Source organism: Mus caroli, chromosome 6 (assembly GCF_900094665.2).
Source record: "Mus caroli chromosome 6, CAROLI_EIJ_v1.1, whole genome shotgun sequence".
NCBI classification, from domain to species: domain Eukaryota; kingdom Metazoa; phylum Chordata; class Mammalia; order Rodentia; family Muridae; genus Mus; species Mus caroli.
The window spans coordinates 44,562,273-44,582,260 of NC_034575.1; the positions used below are offsets into that span (position 1 = coordinate 44,562,273).

The 19,988-nt window shown below is 39.0% G+C and overlaps 1 protein-coding gene across 5 annotated transcripts in view; it reads left to right on the top strand.

Moving 5' to 3' along the window:
* Positions 1–19,988, top strand: part of Mpp6 (membrane palmitoylated protein 6) — an 87,207-nt gene that overhangs the window by 43,966 nt on the left and 23,253 nt on the right. For all 5 annotated transcript variants that reach the window (XM_021165218.2, XM_021165217.2, XM_029478381.1 and 2 more), the window contains exons 3-5: positions 3,978–4,130; positions 7,754–7,903; positions 8,596–8,823. In XM_021165218.2, coding sequence (XP_021020877.1) covers positions 3,978–4,130; positions 7,754–7,903; positions 8,596–8,823 — 531 coding nt within the window. The remainder of the gene's footprint in view (positions 1–3,977; positions 4,131–7,753; positions 7,904–8,595; positions 8,824–19,988) is intronic.

Consider the following 19,988-nt stretch of genomic DNA (forward strand, 5'->3'; position numbering starts at 1 on the left):
AATTAGTTGGTCAGTTTGTGAAAAGCCTTTATATAAAGAGAAATTAGCCTTTTTACCAGTAAAAGGCTTGTGTCTTGACGTTGCTGAGTCTTTATCAGAAGTGCTTTAATATTTAATTACATAAAATTAGACATTTTTTGCATGTGACTTGAAGCTCCTTGATCTTGTGTCACATGTAGAAAGTTATTTCCAATTCTAATATATTAAGATACCTATGTGGTTTTCCCTGAATACCAAAGTAAAGCAACCTTGCTTCTCTTAAAAGTTAAAATGGCAAATGCCCTTTTGTGGTGACTGGCATCTGTGTGGCTAGTTCTGCAGCTCCCTTAGCAGTGGTGCTGGGATGCTCCGTGCTGTAACTTACCTAGTAACATCTCACCTCCATCTGGATAGCGAGATGACCTCTGAAAAGATGGCTTTCCCTTAGGAATTCCCATTCCAGCTAGTATGCTCCTCCTTTGTGTGGAGCCGGGCTCTTGTTTGCTGTCACACATGCAAAGCAGGATAGAAATGGAACTCCCCCTGCCTTGTGTCCACCTTCATCAGTCTTATTCTGGGGTCTTGGTACACTTGTCTGGTATTTGGGAGTTTAGATCCTTGGGTAAAAGAGAAACAATTTTTACCCCAGCTAAATTCATTTCCCATTTATGTACCTTTTCTACAAAATATTTAATAAGGAATGGCTACATACTTAGCCCTGTTGTAAGAAAATAAAATCAAAGTTCAGGTATGAGCCTTGCTTTTTAATGGCAAAGGCAAGGTCACAGACACTAACATTGGTACCTTACTCATGCTATTATTTTTAGTAACTATATTAAAAAAAATTTCTGTCTGCAAGTATGTAAGGACAGTACTTGAATAAAAGAGTGAGAAGTTGTATAAGAAATTCTCAGCTCATTTTCCAAGGTGCACATGGTGACTAGGATCTATAGAACAACTCAGACATACCCAAAAGCTCCTTCATATCACAGACTGTGCTTATGGAAATAAAGACTCTCAGTGTAAAGTACAGAAAATCTCAGGAAGAGTTTTAGTGACAGTGTGGCTAGTCATTTTAAGAATGCTAGGCCACACTTTTGTCAGATCCCAGACCTCTCCGTCACAGCCGTGGCCTGGCTTCCCTGCTAGTGACAGGTGAGATGCATTTTTATTAAGTTATCCTGGTTTTCAGTACTGCCTTTTCTGAAAGAAAAACTCATTTGCCCCTTTAATTTTTTTTTCTTTTCCTTTTCCTTTTTAATACAGGGTCTATGCACTGTCCTGGCCCTTGCTGCTTACCTGGAATTTGCTGTGTAGACCAGGCTGGCCTCAAACTCACAGCGATCCATGGGGGTGTGCTCCGAGAGCACCTGCTCTTAACTGTTTTCCTGTGACCCTGTTAGTTTGATGAACTAAGTTCAAGTGGGCACTTAGCTTCTGAAAATTGCTGAATAAGTTTTGATGTTAAAGTAATTAAGAGGTCCCAAGGTTTTTACAATGCCTCAGAACTTTAATAACTCTATGTTATAACATTGGACCTGTATTTCTGTTCTCGGAGAAATAAAATTGATCTCTTAAAAACATTTGATGGACTCTGATGTCTCTGGCTCGTGTCAGACTCACTGTGTAGCTGAGAATGGCTTGGACTCCTGGTCCTCTGGCTTTCCCCTCCCAAGTGTTTCTATCACAGATGTGCCACCATGCCTGGCTGTGAAATTGATCTTGAATATATTTTAGAAATCGTTTCTCCATATTAAAGGGACTAGCCATAATTTCACTAAAGCCCTTGAGAATGTACGTACTGTATACTGACAGTCTTTATTTCCAGAAACCCAGTCTGTGATATGAAGGGACTTTTGGGTATGTTTGGGGTGTCTTCCAGTTGTACCCCCTGAAGACACTCCCTTGTCTGCCTTTAAGGGAAATATCCAAGTCAGCTCTGTACTGAAGACCTGAATTGAAGCAGTTTACAAACAGCCTTAGATATGGTCATCACGTGACTTACACAGGTAACACTTAAAACTTTTGACTTGGTGCCTGAACACAGGTATCTGTGTCCTAGAGAAATGGGGTCTTTACAGCTCTTCTAAGAAGAAAAGCATATAAGTCAGGGCCGAGGTAGGATTCTGAAGCCCTGGAGCACCAGACACCCATGGGAAGGGATGTACTGAACAAACGGCCCAGCTGCCCTGCTAGAGCATGCTTCTTAAAGCAGCAGTCAGCAGAAGTTTCCAAGCTTCGGAAAACTGAGGGGGTCCCCAGTCACACATGGTTGTATTTTCTCTAGTCTTTGCAAATTTTTTCTTAACCAGATTCAAATAGAATTGTGTATTTAAATCACAGTAAGTCTTTGACTTCCTTCATTATGTTTAATCAAGTCTGCTGCTTTATCAGTGTTTGATAACTTTCAAGATGTTTTCTTCTGAAGTCTATCTTAAAATCTCTTCCATTTAAGAGCTTACTTTGCTGGGTGTGCTGGTTCACACAAGTGTCCCCACTACTCACGATCCCGAGGCAGAAAGAGTTCTTGAGCCCAGAGTTCACAGCCAGTGTGGGCAACACAGAAAGGGGAATTTACTTGTCTCTCTTGGGGGAAATCACTCGGGTAAATCACCTTGAAAAAAAAAAACATAATGCAAACAAAATGACATCATTTACAAGTTACAACTTACAGATATTCTGTTTGCCTTCTCAGTGGTCTATACTGCCTGGTGACACATACAACATGAAAAACATCACAGCAGGATGATACTGGACATGGCGATTTCTGTTCAGCACTTACAGAAATGGCTTATAAAGCATCAGTGTGATCTGTCATCCTATGTGGTTTTATGAATTAAGTCTTAGTAATTAGCCGTTCCCTTTCTTTAGAATTAGTGAACAACTATTTGTCAAAAGAAAATGTGAAGGATGGAGGCTGTGTAACCTTCCTGGGTTTGAATTAGAATTCCACTTTACTCCTAAACCAGTATTCTAAAATGTCTGAGTCAGAAATAGTGTGGGCACAAAGAAAGAAAAGAGTGTGGGTTCGGTTTTTCTTCGTTTCGTTTTGTTTTGTTTTGTCAAGGAACATGCATTGAGGGAGCTATCCTCCTAATCAAAGTATGAGATCTCAGACCTGCTCAAGAACTACCTCCTCTGAATTGATGTTTTATTTAATTTTTCATTGCTAGGTATTAAACTCAATATGCATTAAGAAAGGATATTACCACTGTTCAGTATCCCTAGCCTAGATTCTTAAATATAAAAAATCGTAGCTTCAGGTATCTGAATGATGCTTTTTGTTTTTCTTTGGGGTGTGTGTGTGTTTGTGTTCATCTGTATGTCTAGATTTTGTTTTCAAGATGGAACTTCTTTGTAGAGCAGGCACTGGCTTCAAACGACCAACCTGCCCTCATAGATTCCCCAGGACCGGGATTAAAGAGATATGCCTGATTCACTTCCTCTGTAGATCATTTAAAAATGTTTACATGAATAATGATTATACTTTTATTCTTTTTTATACTTAATCATTTGCTTTAATAAAACATAACACTATGCAGAGTTCAAGCCTCTATTAGATACCTAGTTGGTAAGAAGAGGATATCACATGATCTTTAGATAACATTTGTCCTATTCATTTTTTAAGTAGTAATTATAAAAATGAGTATTTCACAGTTTAGAGACTAAAGTTGTCATATTTTATAGTTTATAAAATCTATCTATTGCCTGTGATTAAAATATTAAATATGGCTTTAGTAAATTAAACCTCTAATTTTTTTCTTATATTTGTGTGTACGTGTAGACATACCCCAGTGCTTGTGTGGAGGTCAGAGGACATGTTTCAGGAGTCAGTTTACTCCTGCTCTATTGGTCCCAGTGATAAAACTTAGGTTGTCAGGCTTGGCAACCAGTACTTTTACCCCAGCTTGCCTACCCTCTAATATCTTTTAGAACTAAGAAATTATAAACCAGTGTAATATCAGCAAGATTACTTTAATCCCCTCTTATCTTTTCAGGCTCATGAGAGACTTGAAGATTCAAAGTTAGAAGCTGTGAGTGACAATAACTTGGAATTAGTGAATGAAATTCTTGAAGATATCAGTCCTCTGGTTAGTGTGGATGAAAATGTGGCAGAGCTAGTTGGGATACTCAAGGAGCCTCACTTCCAGGTAACCTGCCCATGCCCTCTTCCCACGGCTTTCTCCTTAGAAGCTAACTTCCATGCTGAAGTCTTTCAGTACTATTTGGGGCTTGTTTTTAAGTTCTGACTTAGGTATTCTAATATCCTGAGGCTAAAGGAATGCCAACACACACACATGGCTATGTACAGCCCAGAAATACACAGTATTGCCACAGAAAGAAATAACCTTGGCTTTTCCTTGGTATCATCAGTTAGCCCTGACTCACCTTCAGACATCCTCCTAGGAAAAGCTGTGACACCACCACTGCCTGGGTTGGTTTGTTTGGCTTTTTTTTTTTTAATTACTGGGTGAGGGGCACACCCCATGGCAGATATCACCATGGCAGATATATGGAAGTCGAGACCCCTGGGAGTCTGTTCTCCCTTTTACCATGTGGGTCCCTGAGACTGAACTCAGATCATCAGGGTTTGTGGCAGGAGCTTTTACCCTCTGAACCATCTCGGTGGCCATTTTCGTCATTAGTATCACTGTTTCTCATTCTGCTTTTATTCTAGTATGGAACATTTTAAAAATTGTTTCAGGATCAGGGTGAATTCAGTGAAACCCATGATGAAAAGATAACAGGAAAGGTTTGTCTAGCGATAGGGACTATCACATAGTGTTCTTCATTCTATAGATTCAAAAAAACAACTGACCTGTGAGTGAAAGCAGTTTCACAAAGAAAAAGGCACTTCAGAACAGAGACAATGGGAGTTTTAATTTTCACCCTGTAATAAGAGTGTGTGGCAGTAGAGAGGAGGAGGAGGAGGAGGAGGAGGAAGAGGAAAGTAACAAGTATGTCAGCCATGTGTGCTCACTCACTGTGACAGACATTGCATCTTAGCAGAAAAAGAAAGTGACACTGTTTTCTCTGCACTCTTTGTCCTCAAAATTAGATAGTAATACTCTTTTGCTTTTTTAAACCACTTTATGAGAGGCTAAGTAATTGAGTTTATGTAAGGCAGTGTGAAGTATTTGACTTCTATCTTTTATCAAACTGGGAAACCTTGGGGCCAGGATACTAGACATATGAATTAACAGTCTGTGTGGGATCCCCAGTGCCAGCCTGAGTGTGGTGCTGAGTTGCAGAGACTAAGCTCAGAGTCCCACTTCCTGATTCTATCTGGTTGGTTTTCTGATGTGGTATTTACTTGTAGAAGTTCTTACTAAAGGATTAATAACTGACTCAGTTCTCAAACGCATTACTTTGAACTTGAATGCACCTTAAATGCTGATGCAAAATGAGTATCGGAAAATGTAGAATACCTGATTGCTACCTTTTGGGACTGAAATCGGTACCCTGATTACAGGCTGTGACATCTTATCCTTTCTTTGAAATCTCTCCACTGGGAAGTAACCTAGTGTACTGTCATCTTTTTGTCACACAGATGCTTTCTTACGGGGGTGGGGATGGTTCTTGTTTCTTTGTTGGGATAGGTCTGGTTGCAGAGCACAAGCGGGACTCGGCCTGCAGAGGGCAGGGATTATAAGCATGCCTCACCATAGCAGGCCAATGCTATACTAAGTTACCTCTAGATCAATGGTCCTCAACCTTTGGGTCTCGACTCCTTTACAGGTTTAATGATTATTTCAGGGTTCTACAACTACCAGAAAACAAACAAACAAACATGAATTTATGTTATGATTCATAACGCTAGAAAAATTACAGTTATAAAGTGTTAATGAAAATAATTTTATAGTTGGGGTCACCACAACATGAGGAACTGGATTAAAGCATCACAACATTAGGAAAGTTGAGAACTACTTCTGTACATAAACACAAATTAATAATCCTTGCCTAAATCAATATTTTCATTAGCGATTACAAAATAGCATTTTCCAAATTGCGTTATTTTATATATGTGAGCTGGCATTGTTCTGTGAACCCTGAGTTTATCTCCAGCTGGCCTTCTGCCTGTAATATGTCCTGCTGGGAAGGTAGCGAAATGATGAGTACTCTTCTTTACCAGCTTTATGAAAACATCATCTCCAATTAGTAACAAGTGAGCCTTTTAGTCCTTTTCTTTGCTAAATAATTTTATGCACCTGGGTTGGTTGGGTGGTTGATTTTTTTTTTTCTCTAAATGTGGAGTTTCAATTCTGTAGAATAGTTAGTCCTTTTGGCATTCAAATTATCCTGACTTTAACCAGGGGTGAGCAGCCTTTTTGTATACAAATATGGAGCTCCTGAAAAATTCTTGACCGGAGAGATAAAATTATATTAATAGTGTTTCATGTAGTCACAGGAGCAAAAACTCTACCTCAAAATAGAAGCCCAGGTTAGAGCTTTGAGTAGCTTCCAACATTTATAGGAAAACGTCTCATAGAGATTTCTAAGTTCTTTTCCTTTCTGAGTTTTTTGATGTGTGTATGTATGTTTCCATGTATGTTTCACCTGTGTTCATATATGCAAAGTCTAATGAGCAAAGTCTGATGTATGTTTTCCTCAGCTACTCCCCTCCCTTCCTCTTTCCCTTCCTCACTCACTCCCTCCCTTCTCCTCTTTGTTTCTTTTTTGAGACAGTTTATCACTGGTTGGCCAGCAGGCCAGAGCTATCCTCTTGTGCCCACTTCTCAGAGCTGGAACCCAGGCACACACTACTCTACCCAGCTTCTTACGTGCATGCTAGGAATCTTGCACAGTACTCAGGCTTGGGATCAAGCACATATTTCTCTGTCATTTCCCTAATGCTGGTTTTACAGTATCTCTGTAAATGACTTTATGAAATTTTCAGAAATTGCCAATTAAGCTAAAACCCAGATTGTTTATTTCTTGAATGTGTTGATACTTGCCACCTTCTTCTGGTTTGATTTATTATGTTTCAACTTGTATTCTGCATACTCAGAAACTTTTTAACTTAGTGTTATTGCAAGTAGTGAATTAAAACTTAACTCCTTTAGGATAAGGAATTTTTAAAATATTTACTATAAAAAAACTGATATTCCTGGACAACTACCTCAAAATCATCCATAATAGCATACATTCCGGACATTATATCTGGAACCATTTCTCATTCTTTTTTCCTTCCTTTAGTTTATCTTTTATAGACTAAATCCTCAATTGGTAATAGGCAAATTCCTACTAGTGATGGAAGTTGCTGATATTTTCTCGTAGGTATTTTAGCATACCTTTTGTACATGTCCAAAGTATATCATATTGCTCACATATCAACATAATAAAAATTAGGGTCTTTAATCACTCAGATTTTTTTTTTTTTTTTTTTGGTACCGTATAGATAGGGATTAGTGGTAAAGACAGAAGAGGGTGCTGGCCCTGCTGATAGGAGATCTGTTCGTCCCTCTGCCAGGTTTCGAAACCCAGGTTTGGTTTCCAGTGAACATAACACTTTAAAATGAAAATATGTGACTAAATTCTACTAGTCTCTTCAAATCTGAAAACCTGAATATGATACTGTTTATGATAATAAAATGATTTCATTTTACTTTTTCAAAAAGGATTATATATGTATTTGACATAATTCATGTTGGGAATTTAATAATGTGTCCTTAGAAACTTTTTGTACTCTACAGTGATAATGAACTAATAAATTATTCTTAGCAACTCGTTCCACCAGTAGCTAATATTCACAGGGTGTTTTGACTCCTTACAGTCGCTCCTGGAGGCCCATGATATTGTGGCGTCAAAGTGTTATGATTCGCCTCCTTCCAGCCCAGAAATGAATATTCCTTCTCTCAATAATCAGCTACCAGTAGATGCCATCCGTATTCTCGGGATTCACAAAAAAGCTGGAGAGCCGTTGGTGAGTAGACAAGTGACTGCTGTCTTAGATCTGAGTTGTAGCGCTGCCCAGGCTGCTCTCGATTCACTGTGGGAACCACCCATGCTCCTTCCATCAGTCTTGTTGGCCTTCATAGAAATACACAGCAGACAATCTGTCCGTCTTGTAGCCTAGGAAATGTAATCAAAATGAAACCTTAAACGGACTTAGAAACTATAAATAGACCAGTGGGAAACAGGAAAACAGTTTTATTTCTTCACAGCCTTTTAGAAATTGTCTGTTTGTTTAGTAATAATAACACCAAACCAAGAAATTTGTTTTTAAAATTTAAAGTATATAAATTTAATAAACTTAAATATACTTAAATTATAAAATTTAAAGTATATACTTAAGTAAGTTATACTGAAGTATTAAAAAGTACAAAGTAGTGAAGTTAATTACTTCCTCTTAAACTTTTTACTTGTGGTTCCTAAAAGGAGTGATGTGGCAACCAGGACAAGTCAGCGCTCTCTGCTGCTCCCTTTGTCTGTGGAGTAAAACTAGATTTCAAGGGCTAACCCTTAAAATGGCTGGTCTCTGATTTCACAACTGCACTTTATTGAGATTGGACAGGAAAAGACATGGGAACAGAGTTCACGAGCCTGGTTTCAGAATTATTTTGCTTGTATTTGTTGATGTTTGCATGTTTGTTTGTTTTTTTCAATTTTCTATAGGGTGTAACATTTAGAGTTGAAAATAATGATCTGGTAATCGCCCGAATCCTTCATGGAGGAATGATAGATCGACAAGGTCTGCTTCACGTGGGAGATATCATTAAGGAAGTCAATGGTCATGAGGTTGGAAACAATCCAAAGGAATTACAAGAATTATTGAAAAATATTAGTGGAAGTGTCACCCTAAAAATTTTACCAAGTTACAGAGATACTATTACTCCTCAGCAGGTTAGTAATAATTTCCTAGATGATATTAAGAATATTTTTTAGTCACTCACTTAGATAGGTGCTTAGTTGTTACTATTTTGCTAAAGAGAGTTTGTCTTGGTAAAGTTTTGAATTTTTATGTAATGTTATATTAATACTATAAAGGAAATAATAAGACATGTATTATTGAACATTATGAACCCTGGTATTTGGGCAGCCTACAGGGAGGTGTCAGAATAATCGTAAAGCCTTTTTTAAAACTTAATGTTGTTGAAAACATTTTTGACATCACTTGTTTTTCAAACATTACGCTAGGGCCTTTGAGATGGTATGGTCTAGATTACCTCCAGGTTAATGCTTTGAAATATGTTAAATGGCAGACAGTGTCTTATACGTTAAAGATGATCTTGGACACTCAGTTTTCACTCATTTCACATTTATTTTGGGTAAAATGAATAAATGAACAGGAAAATGTGCTAATGATAGAGATTTTTCGATCTCTTGTAGTGATCATGATATAATCCTAGTTCTTGGGAGATTGAAACAGAAGGACCCCAAGTTTGAACCTTAGCCTGGGATATGTACTGAAACCCCCTTCCCCCTCATTGAACCTTAGCCTGGGATACATACTGAGACCCCTCCCCCCACATTAAAGAAAAGATGGAGATGGATAGCATTCTAGTTTTGAGCTATTCCTTAGAAGATAGGACATACTACTTAACCATGATTCTCTTCTACAGATAAATCAGATCTAAGAAAATAGTAAACATTGACGTAAAGGTAGATATCTGTTTTAGTTTCATCCCTGTTGCTATGACAGTTAAAACTAACCATATTACCTTACTTTACAAAGGCAGCATTCAATAATACAAAAGAAGAGAAGACATTGGAATTTAGACTATCGCTGTACTTCTGGGACTGCCATCACATTATTTGTGTATTTCCATTTGTGATAAAATGAGACCTTTTTGAACCTGATTGTGTTGGAAGAATATTTGTTATTTTATTAGCTATTAGTTAGAAATGGGAATTTTCCTCTGTGGTCCCAACCAAAACTGTACAATTAAGTCCCTTGTGTATTAGTTACTTTCTCACTCTGTAACAACGTGCCTGATGAAAGCAACTGAAGGAAGAAAGGATATACTTTGGCTCACAATTTGTCAGAACAGTTCACGATGTTGGGAAGATCTTGGCAGCAAGAACGTAGGGCAGCTGGTCACAGTGTGTCCACAGTCAGGAAGCAGACAGAGGCGAATGCTGGTTCTCAGGTCACCTTTCCTTGTTGTGTCAGTCCAGGACCCCAGCCCATGGGATAATGCCGTTCCTCTCAGTTAAACTTTCTAGAAATATCCTCCTAGATGCTCCACAGGCTGATTTCCAGGCTGATTTTTAGTCCTGCCAAGTTGATGATAATCATACTGTGTATGTGTGTATAGTGGACTTTGCAGGTAAAACCCTCTTTGTTTCCTGTGTAAATTTGGTAAACTGACTAGCTTACTTCACTATATGGATATTTAACTTTGGTTCAAGCATAAACTTTTCCCCACTCTATAATGGGGTTTCTGGACTTTATCTAGCCTTTACTAGGGAAGAGGATTCAAGTTTGAAGTAGAAAGAAGTAGTCGTATGGGCCTGCACAACGGTCTCTGGCACATCCGACTCTGGAAAAGAAGAAGCACCATTGTGGGAGCCTCCAGCTGAACTTGGATTGGGACTTTTTTTTTATGAGCAGATACTGATTATTTTGAAATAGCAAGCATAACCCAAGACTGTTGAGGACAAATCTTGGACATCTAAGAGATGCTGTGAGTAAGGAAGGGCATTTGCCCTATACAGTGGACTTTCTCCCTTAGGAGCTATGTCATCTAATGCACTAGCTCCACCCCAGATCATCCCCAGCTACTATGTTGCTTTCTGTAGTCTCAGTTACCCAGTCAAGGAAAGTCTAAAAGTACTAAGAAAATTCCTGGGATGACTCATACTTTAAGTGTGCGTTATTCTGTGCATGGTGAGGAACCTGTTCTTCATGCTTTACGTCCACCCAGAACCTGAATCATCCCTTGTTCAGAGTACTGTATGTAGTACCCAGTCCCTAGTAGCTTCCGCAGTTAGCAGGACGCCTATGCTGGTGTATCAGCTTGTATTCGCGTAACCTGTGCCGAGCATCACAACCATAAAGCATAAGCACTGGCAGTTGAGCTATGCCAGCTCAGAAGCCACGGGGTACTTCTCAGGTGTAATGGTAAACAGCTCTCAGTCTAGCAAGTAAAGAAACACTACTGAAGTTGCTAAGATCAATGGTAACGACAGATGTCTCGACAAGATTGTAAAAGAAAAGAAATATGCTGCTTGACTGAGTGGTCTGAAGCAGTAAGTTTTGGCCATGGTGTGTGTTAAGTGCATACTTAACAGTAGGTTATAAAGCTGAGTGCTTTCATTGTACATCTTGGAATAGGCCTTCCATGGATCCCTGTGCTTGGAGCCTATTGTAGTTCTGTAGTTCGCTGTGAGAGTAGAGGGAAACCCGAAGCTCTCCTGCCAGGGCCATGTTTTTTTCAAAGCACAGTAGATCCTGTTTGTCAGAAACACTTGGGATTCTGGCTTGCAGTCCCAACTCTTCTTTGAGGCATATGGTGTGCATTTTACAGTTTAAGAACTGGGTAAGCTAGAAGTTGTAGCTACTTTGGAAGTCATATATGATTTAGGTTTTAGAAAGGTATAAATAATTGTACTTAGAAGCCTGTGTCAGTTTTTTGTCCCTATGAAAAATGGTTTAGGGAGCAATTTATTTTGTTTTAGAAATTTCAGTCTAGGGATACTTAACCACATTTCTGGGCTGTTGTGGCAAAGTATGACTGTGGAAAAGCAGGGCAGGGCAAAGTTGCTCACCATAGGAGGGCTGAAAACAGAAATAGGGGCAGTGTGCATCCTCCAGACATTCTTCCCATGACCAGTTCCTTCCAAGCAGCCTCACTTTCTAATTACCTGTTGAGTATGAATTCCTCTGCATCTGGCCCATTAATTAATTAATGAAGCTAGTACTTCTCTAGTGGATCTGCCTCAGTGATTGGATCCACCATCTGGGGTCCAAGAATTCAATACATGACATGCTAAGGAGACTATATATAAATCATAACTCAGACAAACTGATAGCAGTTCTCCTTTGCTTAATCTTTAAGACAAGTATAATCTGGAAGCTAAGAATATTATAGGAGCCGGTCATGGTGGCGCACGCCTTTAATCCCAACACTTGGGAGGCAGAGGCAGGTGGATTTCTGAGTTCAAGGTCAACCTGGTCTACAAAGTGAGTTCCAGAATAGCCAGGGCTACACAGAGAAACCATGTCTCGAAAAACCAAAAAAAAAAAAAAAAAGAATACTATAGGAAAATAAGTAATAGCTTTATGTCATTCAACAAAATAATAGCAAATCAAAGCTAATTTTCTGTAAAAAATAAAGTTAATAATGTTTGTCCAAGTTGAGTTTATTGAAAGTATGCTAGTATAGTTTCTTACAAGAAAATCCATATATGTAACTGATCATATTAACAGATTCAGAGAGAATAACTTCAATAGAGATGTGATTAAATTTTGCTCAGATTCACGTCTTTTTTTTTTTTTTAACGAAGCATTTAATTGAGGGCTTGTTTACAGTTGCAGAGGGTTTGTCCATTATCTTCATAAAAGAGGGCATAGTTCCACATATGGTAATGAGAAGTAGCTGAGCTGAGCACTTTATATTCCTGATCTACAGGCAAACATAGGCAAGCAGACAGACAGGGAGAGAGGGCAGAATGAGGGAGAGAAAAAGAGATAGAAATACAGATAGAGATAGACATACATACATACATAGACGGACGGACAGACAGACACTGGCATGGACTTTTGAAGGTTCAAAGCCTACCCTCAGTGACATGCCTCCTTCAACAAGGCCACACCCCTTTCAAACAGGTCAATTGGGAAGCCAGCATGGAAATAACTAGATGAGCCTGTGGGGGTTATTCTCACTCAAACCACCACAAATAACGTCTACCAATGGTGGAGACTTCCACTTGAATTCATCTTAAAGAAATATCCATTTATTGTAATTTATTCTTAGTTGTGTACACTAACACATGTATACTATATAATGACTTAAATAAAATAAAGGATGACATTGTAGTAGGTTTTATCAAAGTGTAGAGATTAGGGATTTACCAAAAAAACACAATAAACAAACCAAACAGCTAGATAATTTTAGGCATAGTATTGCTTTTAAATACAAACCAAAGACATAATCCATGAAAGCTATAACTAATACCATTATGAATAAAAGTTCCTACTTATGAAAGACAATGTTAAGGGACTGAGAAAAGCTACATACTTCAAGAAAGTCTACAAAGCAATCATGTCTGAACAGCGAGTGACACTAAACATGGCTAGTTTAACTCAGCTGTAAGAACAGATTTGATTTAAAATGTGAGCAAGAGAGATGGGCGGGCACTGATGAAGGTTAACAAACCTTCATCAAACAAGTGAATGAAGAGATACTTGAGGCGATGTACTACTAGGGAAACTGGAAAGCTGCAGTGTGCTATGTTGCAGTTAATCTCTCCAACCCAAATATGCTCCGGCAATGAAAACACAACACGGCAGATTTACCGCTACACTACCATCTTCCACATCTATGAGACCCCTTAGAACTTGCGGTTTCTCCAGCCATGTGCTTCTACTTCACTTTTCTTCTTCCTCCTCCTCTGTGTCCTCTCCCTCTTCCATTTTCTCCTTCTCTCCCAGACCTGCTCCACCTTCCCTTTTACCTGCCCAATCATCATCTCTCCTTTATTTTACAAATTAAGGTGGGAAGCAGGTTTACAGGAAATCACCTGAGTGCTGATTCATTCTTTGTTTGCCTCCACTCACGGGAGAACAGAATTAACATCAAATATAACTAGCTCCAGGACTATCCACAACAGTGCTACCTTCTATTCAGTGTCCAAAACCAACAGGGAACCTCCCTAGTGAGGATACAGAGCAACAAAAACAGATCCCTCCCTTGCAGAAACATGACATGGGAGGCCCTTTTGGTAAACAGTTGATTCTTTTCTTTTCTTTCTTTCTTTCTTTCTTTCTTTCTTTCTTTCTTTCTTTCTTTCTTTCTTTCTTTCTTTCTTCCACATCCTTTTTAAGTACTAATTAAGTAGGAAGAGGAAGTTGAAAGTCTGACTGCTGTATAAAGTGAGGGCATAGCTGATCTGAAGTCTGGTTAAGATGAAGGTTTTTTTATTGTAGAGATGAGGGATCATACAGCCAGAGGTGTCTGGAAGAGTTGAGGGAGAGGGAGAGGGAGGGAGGGAGGGAGGGAGAGAGAGAGAGAGAGAGAGAGAGAGAGAGAGAGAGAGAGAGAGAGAGAGGTAGACAGACCATGTCCAGTAGAATGGCCCAGGGTGCAGGATGAGAAGAGCCAAGAGGAACTCCAGGTACCCAGGGCTCCTGCAGTCCAGCATGGGTGTGGCTTGTGGATAGGCACCAAGGATAGATAGCTGTTTGTCCTGAGTTTCTTTTGGAGCTACTAACTTCAACATCAGAAGCTAGTCTCCCTGACACCTCACCACAACCAACTCTACTTCCCTTAAGAGGTCTCATTTCCATCAAAGTCAAAGAACCCATGATAAACCAAAGAAACTAACCATATCAATACACAGTTGTGCACTGGTGAAAGAAATGCTTTCAAATGGCTCTGTTAGAGCAAATACTTTCAATCTCTAGTTATGATGTTAAGGATGTTAGGAGTAAGCAGTATCCGGTGTAAAAGTTTAGTATGTTTGCAAACTGCGGAATAGAAATCTACTAACATTCAGACGTTTCTGGCAACACACACACTTAAGGATTCCCAGCCACTGTGGGACAGCAGCTGACAGAAATGCCACCCAGGATCTTAACCCAGCTTGGCACTGACAAACTACAGAGCCCTGGCAGATGCAATGGAAAAGCACAACTTGCTGCTGGAGGAAGAGGGCAAGCTTGTTCAGAATTTTGATGAAGTAGCAAACAATAAAGTAAACTGAAGTGACTCAACTTCAAGAATAAAATAGCAGTGATTTGATTGCTTTAAAAACTCATTTGGGGTAGGATGAAACAGAAATTGTTAATACTTTAAATTTCAAGGTTCTTGAACTGAAACTTTCAGTTAATTACTATCTATATTCAGTTATTTGTTTGCTATTGATTAATCCAAAGAAGCCAAGAAGTAAAATCTAAAATAAAGGTAAATAAAACTTTTGACTCGTTGAAGTTAAAAAAAGGGGGGGGTGGGGGAGAGGTGCTGAAGCGTTATCTCCTGCCAGGGTTTTCTTGAGGATCCAAAAAGCATGGTGTGACAAAAATACAGACACAAAATTGCTGCAAAGTAAGAAGTAAGACTATAAATTTACAATTACTATAATTTTTATCCTTGGAACCTACCCCAGGAAACTACATATCTAGAAATAATAGAGAACTGAATCAGATTCTTTTTTTTCATATCAAGCAACTAAAGATGTAAATAAGACATCATTTACAATAGAGTCGCCTTAATGCCTGGGAATAAATCTAACAAGCTAGTTCAAGTCCTCCACACAAAAGAATTATGAAGATGTTCTCAATAATAGAGTACTATGGAAATGTCCATTTTCTTCACCTTAACTTACAGACTCAGAAGGTTGTCAGTGAAAATTCCAGCACGGTTCTTCTTCATCCTGATGAAAAGATGGGCCAGGACACTGGAGGCACAAAAGCGGTCGTGGTATCTTAGTGCCTTTCCCTGTTGCTGTGCAGCTTTAAGGGGAAAGTGTTATTCTGGTTCCCAGGTCAAGGGTACAGCCCACCACAGTACAGAAGTTTAAAAGGAACCAAAGCCTGAGGCAGCTGGTCGGCCACCCCGACTCCACAGTCGGGAAGCACAGAGCAACAATGCCTTGTTCCCAGCCTTTGTATTTTTACAATCCAGGACTCCAGCCCAGAAAATGGTGCCACCCACAGTAGGTGGCTCTTCACACCTCAGTTAAGCTAGTCAGGATATCCCCACACACACACAATTGCAAGACCAGGGGCCTATCTCCTAGGTGATTCTAGATTTCATTGAATTGAAGGGTGAGATCACAATTTTTTTTTAATTTTTTACTTATTTTTCTCTCATACAGTGCATCCTGACCGTAACCATCAAAATTATTAATGTGCAGGTTTACATATTATGGTGTCTGCATAGGAATGGATAACATGATAGGTGGAATAGAGAATTCAGAAAGAGACCTGTCTTAGTTAGGGTTTTACTGCTGTGAACAGACACCATGACCAAGTCTTATAAAAAACATTTACTTGGGGCTGGCTTACAGGTTCAGAGGTTCAGTCCATTATCATCAAGGTGGGAGCGTGGCAGTATCCAGGCAGGCTCGACACAGGCAGAGCTGAGAGTTCTACATCTTCATCCAAAGGCTGCTAGTGGAAGACTGACTTCCAGGCAACTTGGGTGAGGATCTTAAGCACACACCCACAGTGACTCCAACCAGGTCACACCTATTCCAACAAGGCCACACCTCCAAATGGTGCCACTCCCTGGCCCAAGAATATACAAACCATCACAAGACCTAAGCTTGTATATTGTATTAGTTTATAACAGAATGGAAGAAAATTGAATATTCCTAAAGATAATATCTATAGTTGTCATTGTTTCATATTCCATACAAAATCAAGTACAAACATACCCTTGGTCAGTAAACATCTAAAAACACTAAAAATCACAGTGTGAGATGTTCTCTTTTACCATTCAGTTAGCAAAATGCATACATGAATCTACAATGTCGCCTTCATTTATAATAAAAGTATCATTGGTGTAGCACATTGATGGGAAGGAAGTTTAGTAATGTCTCTTAGAGCCGAATCTTGATGTGTTCTAAAACTCAGTTGTTTCCTAGAAAAATTCTTTCATATATATAGTCAGAAATTCATTAACAAGCATGTAAATCCTAAAACATTAGTGTACATTGTATGGTACTGTTTTTATTTTTAAATGACTTACATATTTTTTAGTTTACATAGACGGAATTAAATCTGTATCCAGAAGGCAAAGCAGGGGGATGAATACAAGATCTAAAGTAAAGGCCATCGTGTTGGGGAAGCCAGGATAATGGGTTGGGATGAAATGAGAGCAAGAGGACCAGGTTTTGAGCTTATGTTTTGGGTGGCAAGCCCATGGTTCATTTTTATGTAATTTACTAAATAAATGCAGCTTATGTATATATAGGAGTAACTCAAGTGTGGTTTAAATTGAAGAATTTCAAGTTATAATTTTTAAATACACAATTTTCTAGGCGTAGGTAGGTATTCATAATGGACCTGTGACATCACTAACACAATTAAGATAAACTTAGCCGTCACTCCGGAGCTGTGTGAGACTATTTGTGTTCCTCTCTCCTGTTTCTTGTGTTTTCTCCCTCACTCCAGGCAACTGCCCTTCTGCATTGTCACTGTTAGTCTGCATTTCCATATTGTCATATAAGCAGAATTATACATATTTGGATTTTATATTTTTAATATATTTTTATTCTTTGAGGATTTTATATGTGTATATAGTGTGTTTTTATTATGTTCACCCCATAGTCCTCCTCCTCCTCCTCCTCCTCCTCCTCCCAGATCTTCCTCTCCCCCTCTCCTGACTTTGTGTCCTCTGAGTACAGTTTGTGGTGCCCATTTACTCATGGTGTTTGGCCTGGCCTCTGCCTCTCTCAGAAAGCTTCAGCTGTCAAAGGCTCACATAAAGGTTCCTGAGGCCCTCCCTCCATGCTGGGACGCCGGCTGGCTCGATCTTGTGCAGGTCTTGTGCAGACTAGCACAGCATAGTATATGTATGTGTGAGGACAACAGTTCTACCATGTCCAGAAGACACTGTTAGGTTCTGCTTCTTCCTAACCTCTAGCTCTTAGTCTTTCTGCCTTTCATCCTTGGTGGTCCCTGAGCCTCGCACAAAGGGATATAATACAGATGTCCCATGTGTTGCTGAACAATCTATAAACACTTAATCTTTACATTTTGACCTATTTTAAGTTTCTCCTTTAACCACTGTGCCCCACACAAAGAAACTTCTCTGATTGAATCTGAGAGCTGTGCTGATCTGTAAGGACTTTAATAGCCATTTTGGTACTATATTCATTTAGTGTATGTGCTCCCCAGCCATATGCTAAATTTGAATTAACTTAGACCCAGAATGACGGAAGTCTCATGCTCTCATTTATATATGAACTCTAGAGTCAGATTTTTTATTTGTGTGTCTAAATTGAAGATCCTCTAGAATCTAGGAAACTAGTTGAATTTCAGTTTCTACTTGGCTTCTTTCAGCACAAATATGCATGATTTATCCATTTTGCTTACTTATGATGATAAGTTCATACCTTTTTATTAATCTAGTATTTCATTGCATGGGCATACCAATTTGTATATGTATAAACTGGCAGGTAAACATTTTTGTTATTACCAATTTGGGCTGATACAGATTAAAATACAGCTAGGGGTGTAAATACCTAGGTATTGAGAGCTGGCCATGTGGTAGGTGTATGCTGAAATTTTAGAGACAAACTTTTCAGAAGTGATTGTAGCAGTTCACAGTCCCCCCAGCATTGCCCGAGTTTATTTTACTCAGTGTCCATGCTTTATTTGGTATGACCAGTGTTTAGTTTCAGTCAATATTATAGTATATAATAGTAGCTAATTGCAATTTTAATTTGCATATCACTAATAATATTACATGATAATAATAGACATTTTTCATGTGCTTATTTTCCATGATTTTACCCACTCAATCAAGGTCACATACCTTTGTCTGCTTTGTGCTGTTCTCTTACTTGTTTTTTAGCAATCTGCTGTGCTGGCTAGTTTTAAAATCATCTAAGAGGAGGGAACCCCAGTTGACAAATAGATCAGGCTGTAGGCAGGTGAGCCTATAGGGCATTTTCTTAATTAGTGATTGATTAAGGTTAAAAGGAAGCCCATGGTAAGTGGAGTTTCTCCTGAGCTGGTGACCCTGGGTTCTCTAAGAAAGTAGGTAGAGCAAGTCAGTAAGCCACACTCACTTCTCTGTGGCTTCTGCATCAGCTCTTCCTTCCAGGTTCGTACCTGGTTTGAGTTCCTGCATTGGCTTCCCTCAATGGGTTGTATGAAAGCCATTTAATAAACCTTATCCTCCCCTAGTTGCTTGGTTATGCAGTTTCATCACTGCAATATTAACCCAAGACACCTGGATACAAATGTTTCATCAAGATTGTGATTTGCAAAGATTTTTGTCCAATTTTCAAATTTGTTTTTTGGTTTTTGGTTTTCGGTTTTTTTGGTTTTTGGGTTTTTTTTTTTTTTTTTTTTTTTCCTTTTTGGTTTTTCGAGACAGGGTTTCTCTGTGTAGTCCTCCTGGCTGTCCTGGAACTCACTATGTAGACCAGGCTGGCCCCGAACTCAGAAATCCGCCTGTCTCTGCCTCCCAAGTGCTGGGATTAAAGGCGTGCGCCACCACGCCCAGCTCAATTTTCAAATTTGTGATTATCCTTTCTTAGTGTCCTGAGTGTTGGGGTTACAGTCTTGTACTTCTATGCCCAACTCTGGAATTGAGTCCTTTTTATATGTAGTGTGGTCTACTTAACAATTTGAATTCTTCCTATAGTTTCTTGCAAATAAGAATATAATATGTAGAAGTTAAATATTTATGTTACTGGTGTTGCTGATGCAGGCTCTCACTGTGTAGCCCAGGACGGCCTTGAAGTCATGGGTAATCCTCCTACCTTAACCTCTTACATGTTAGGATTATAGGTGCAAATTACCACAGTTGGTTGCACTGTGTCTTGTTTACTAAATTGTCTCCTATTTGTTATTATTTCTCACACACACACTTTTAGTGTCTTTGACTTGGTTAGTTGGTTTCATTTTGAGCTGTGTCGTCCTGTAGTCCAAGCTGGCCTCCCATTCGCTATTCACTATGTTGTTGTTACGGATGACTTTGAACTGCTTCCTAAGTGCTTTCTGGACTCTTCTTAATAGACTTTTCTTCCTGTTCCAGGTTATCCGTTCTCCTTATTTGCATGCCTGCTCATGTTTTGTTGTTGTTGTTTGTTTTGTTTTGTTTGGGTATTTTTTTGAGAATTTATGAAAATATATTTTGCATTATTTCTACCCTTCTTTTAACAACTTC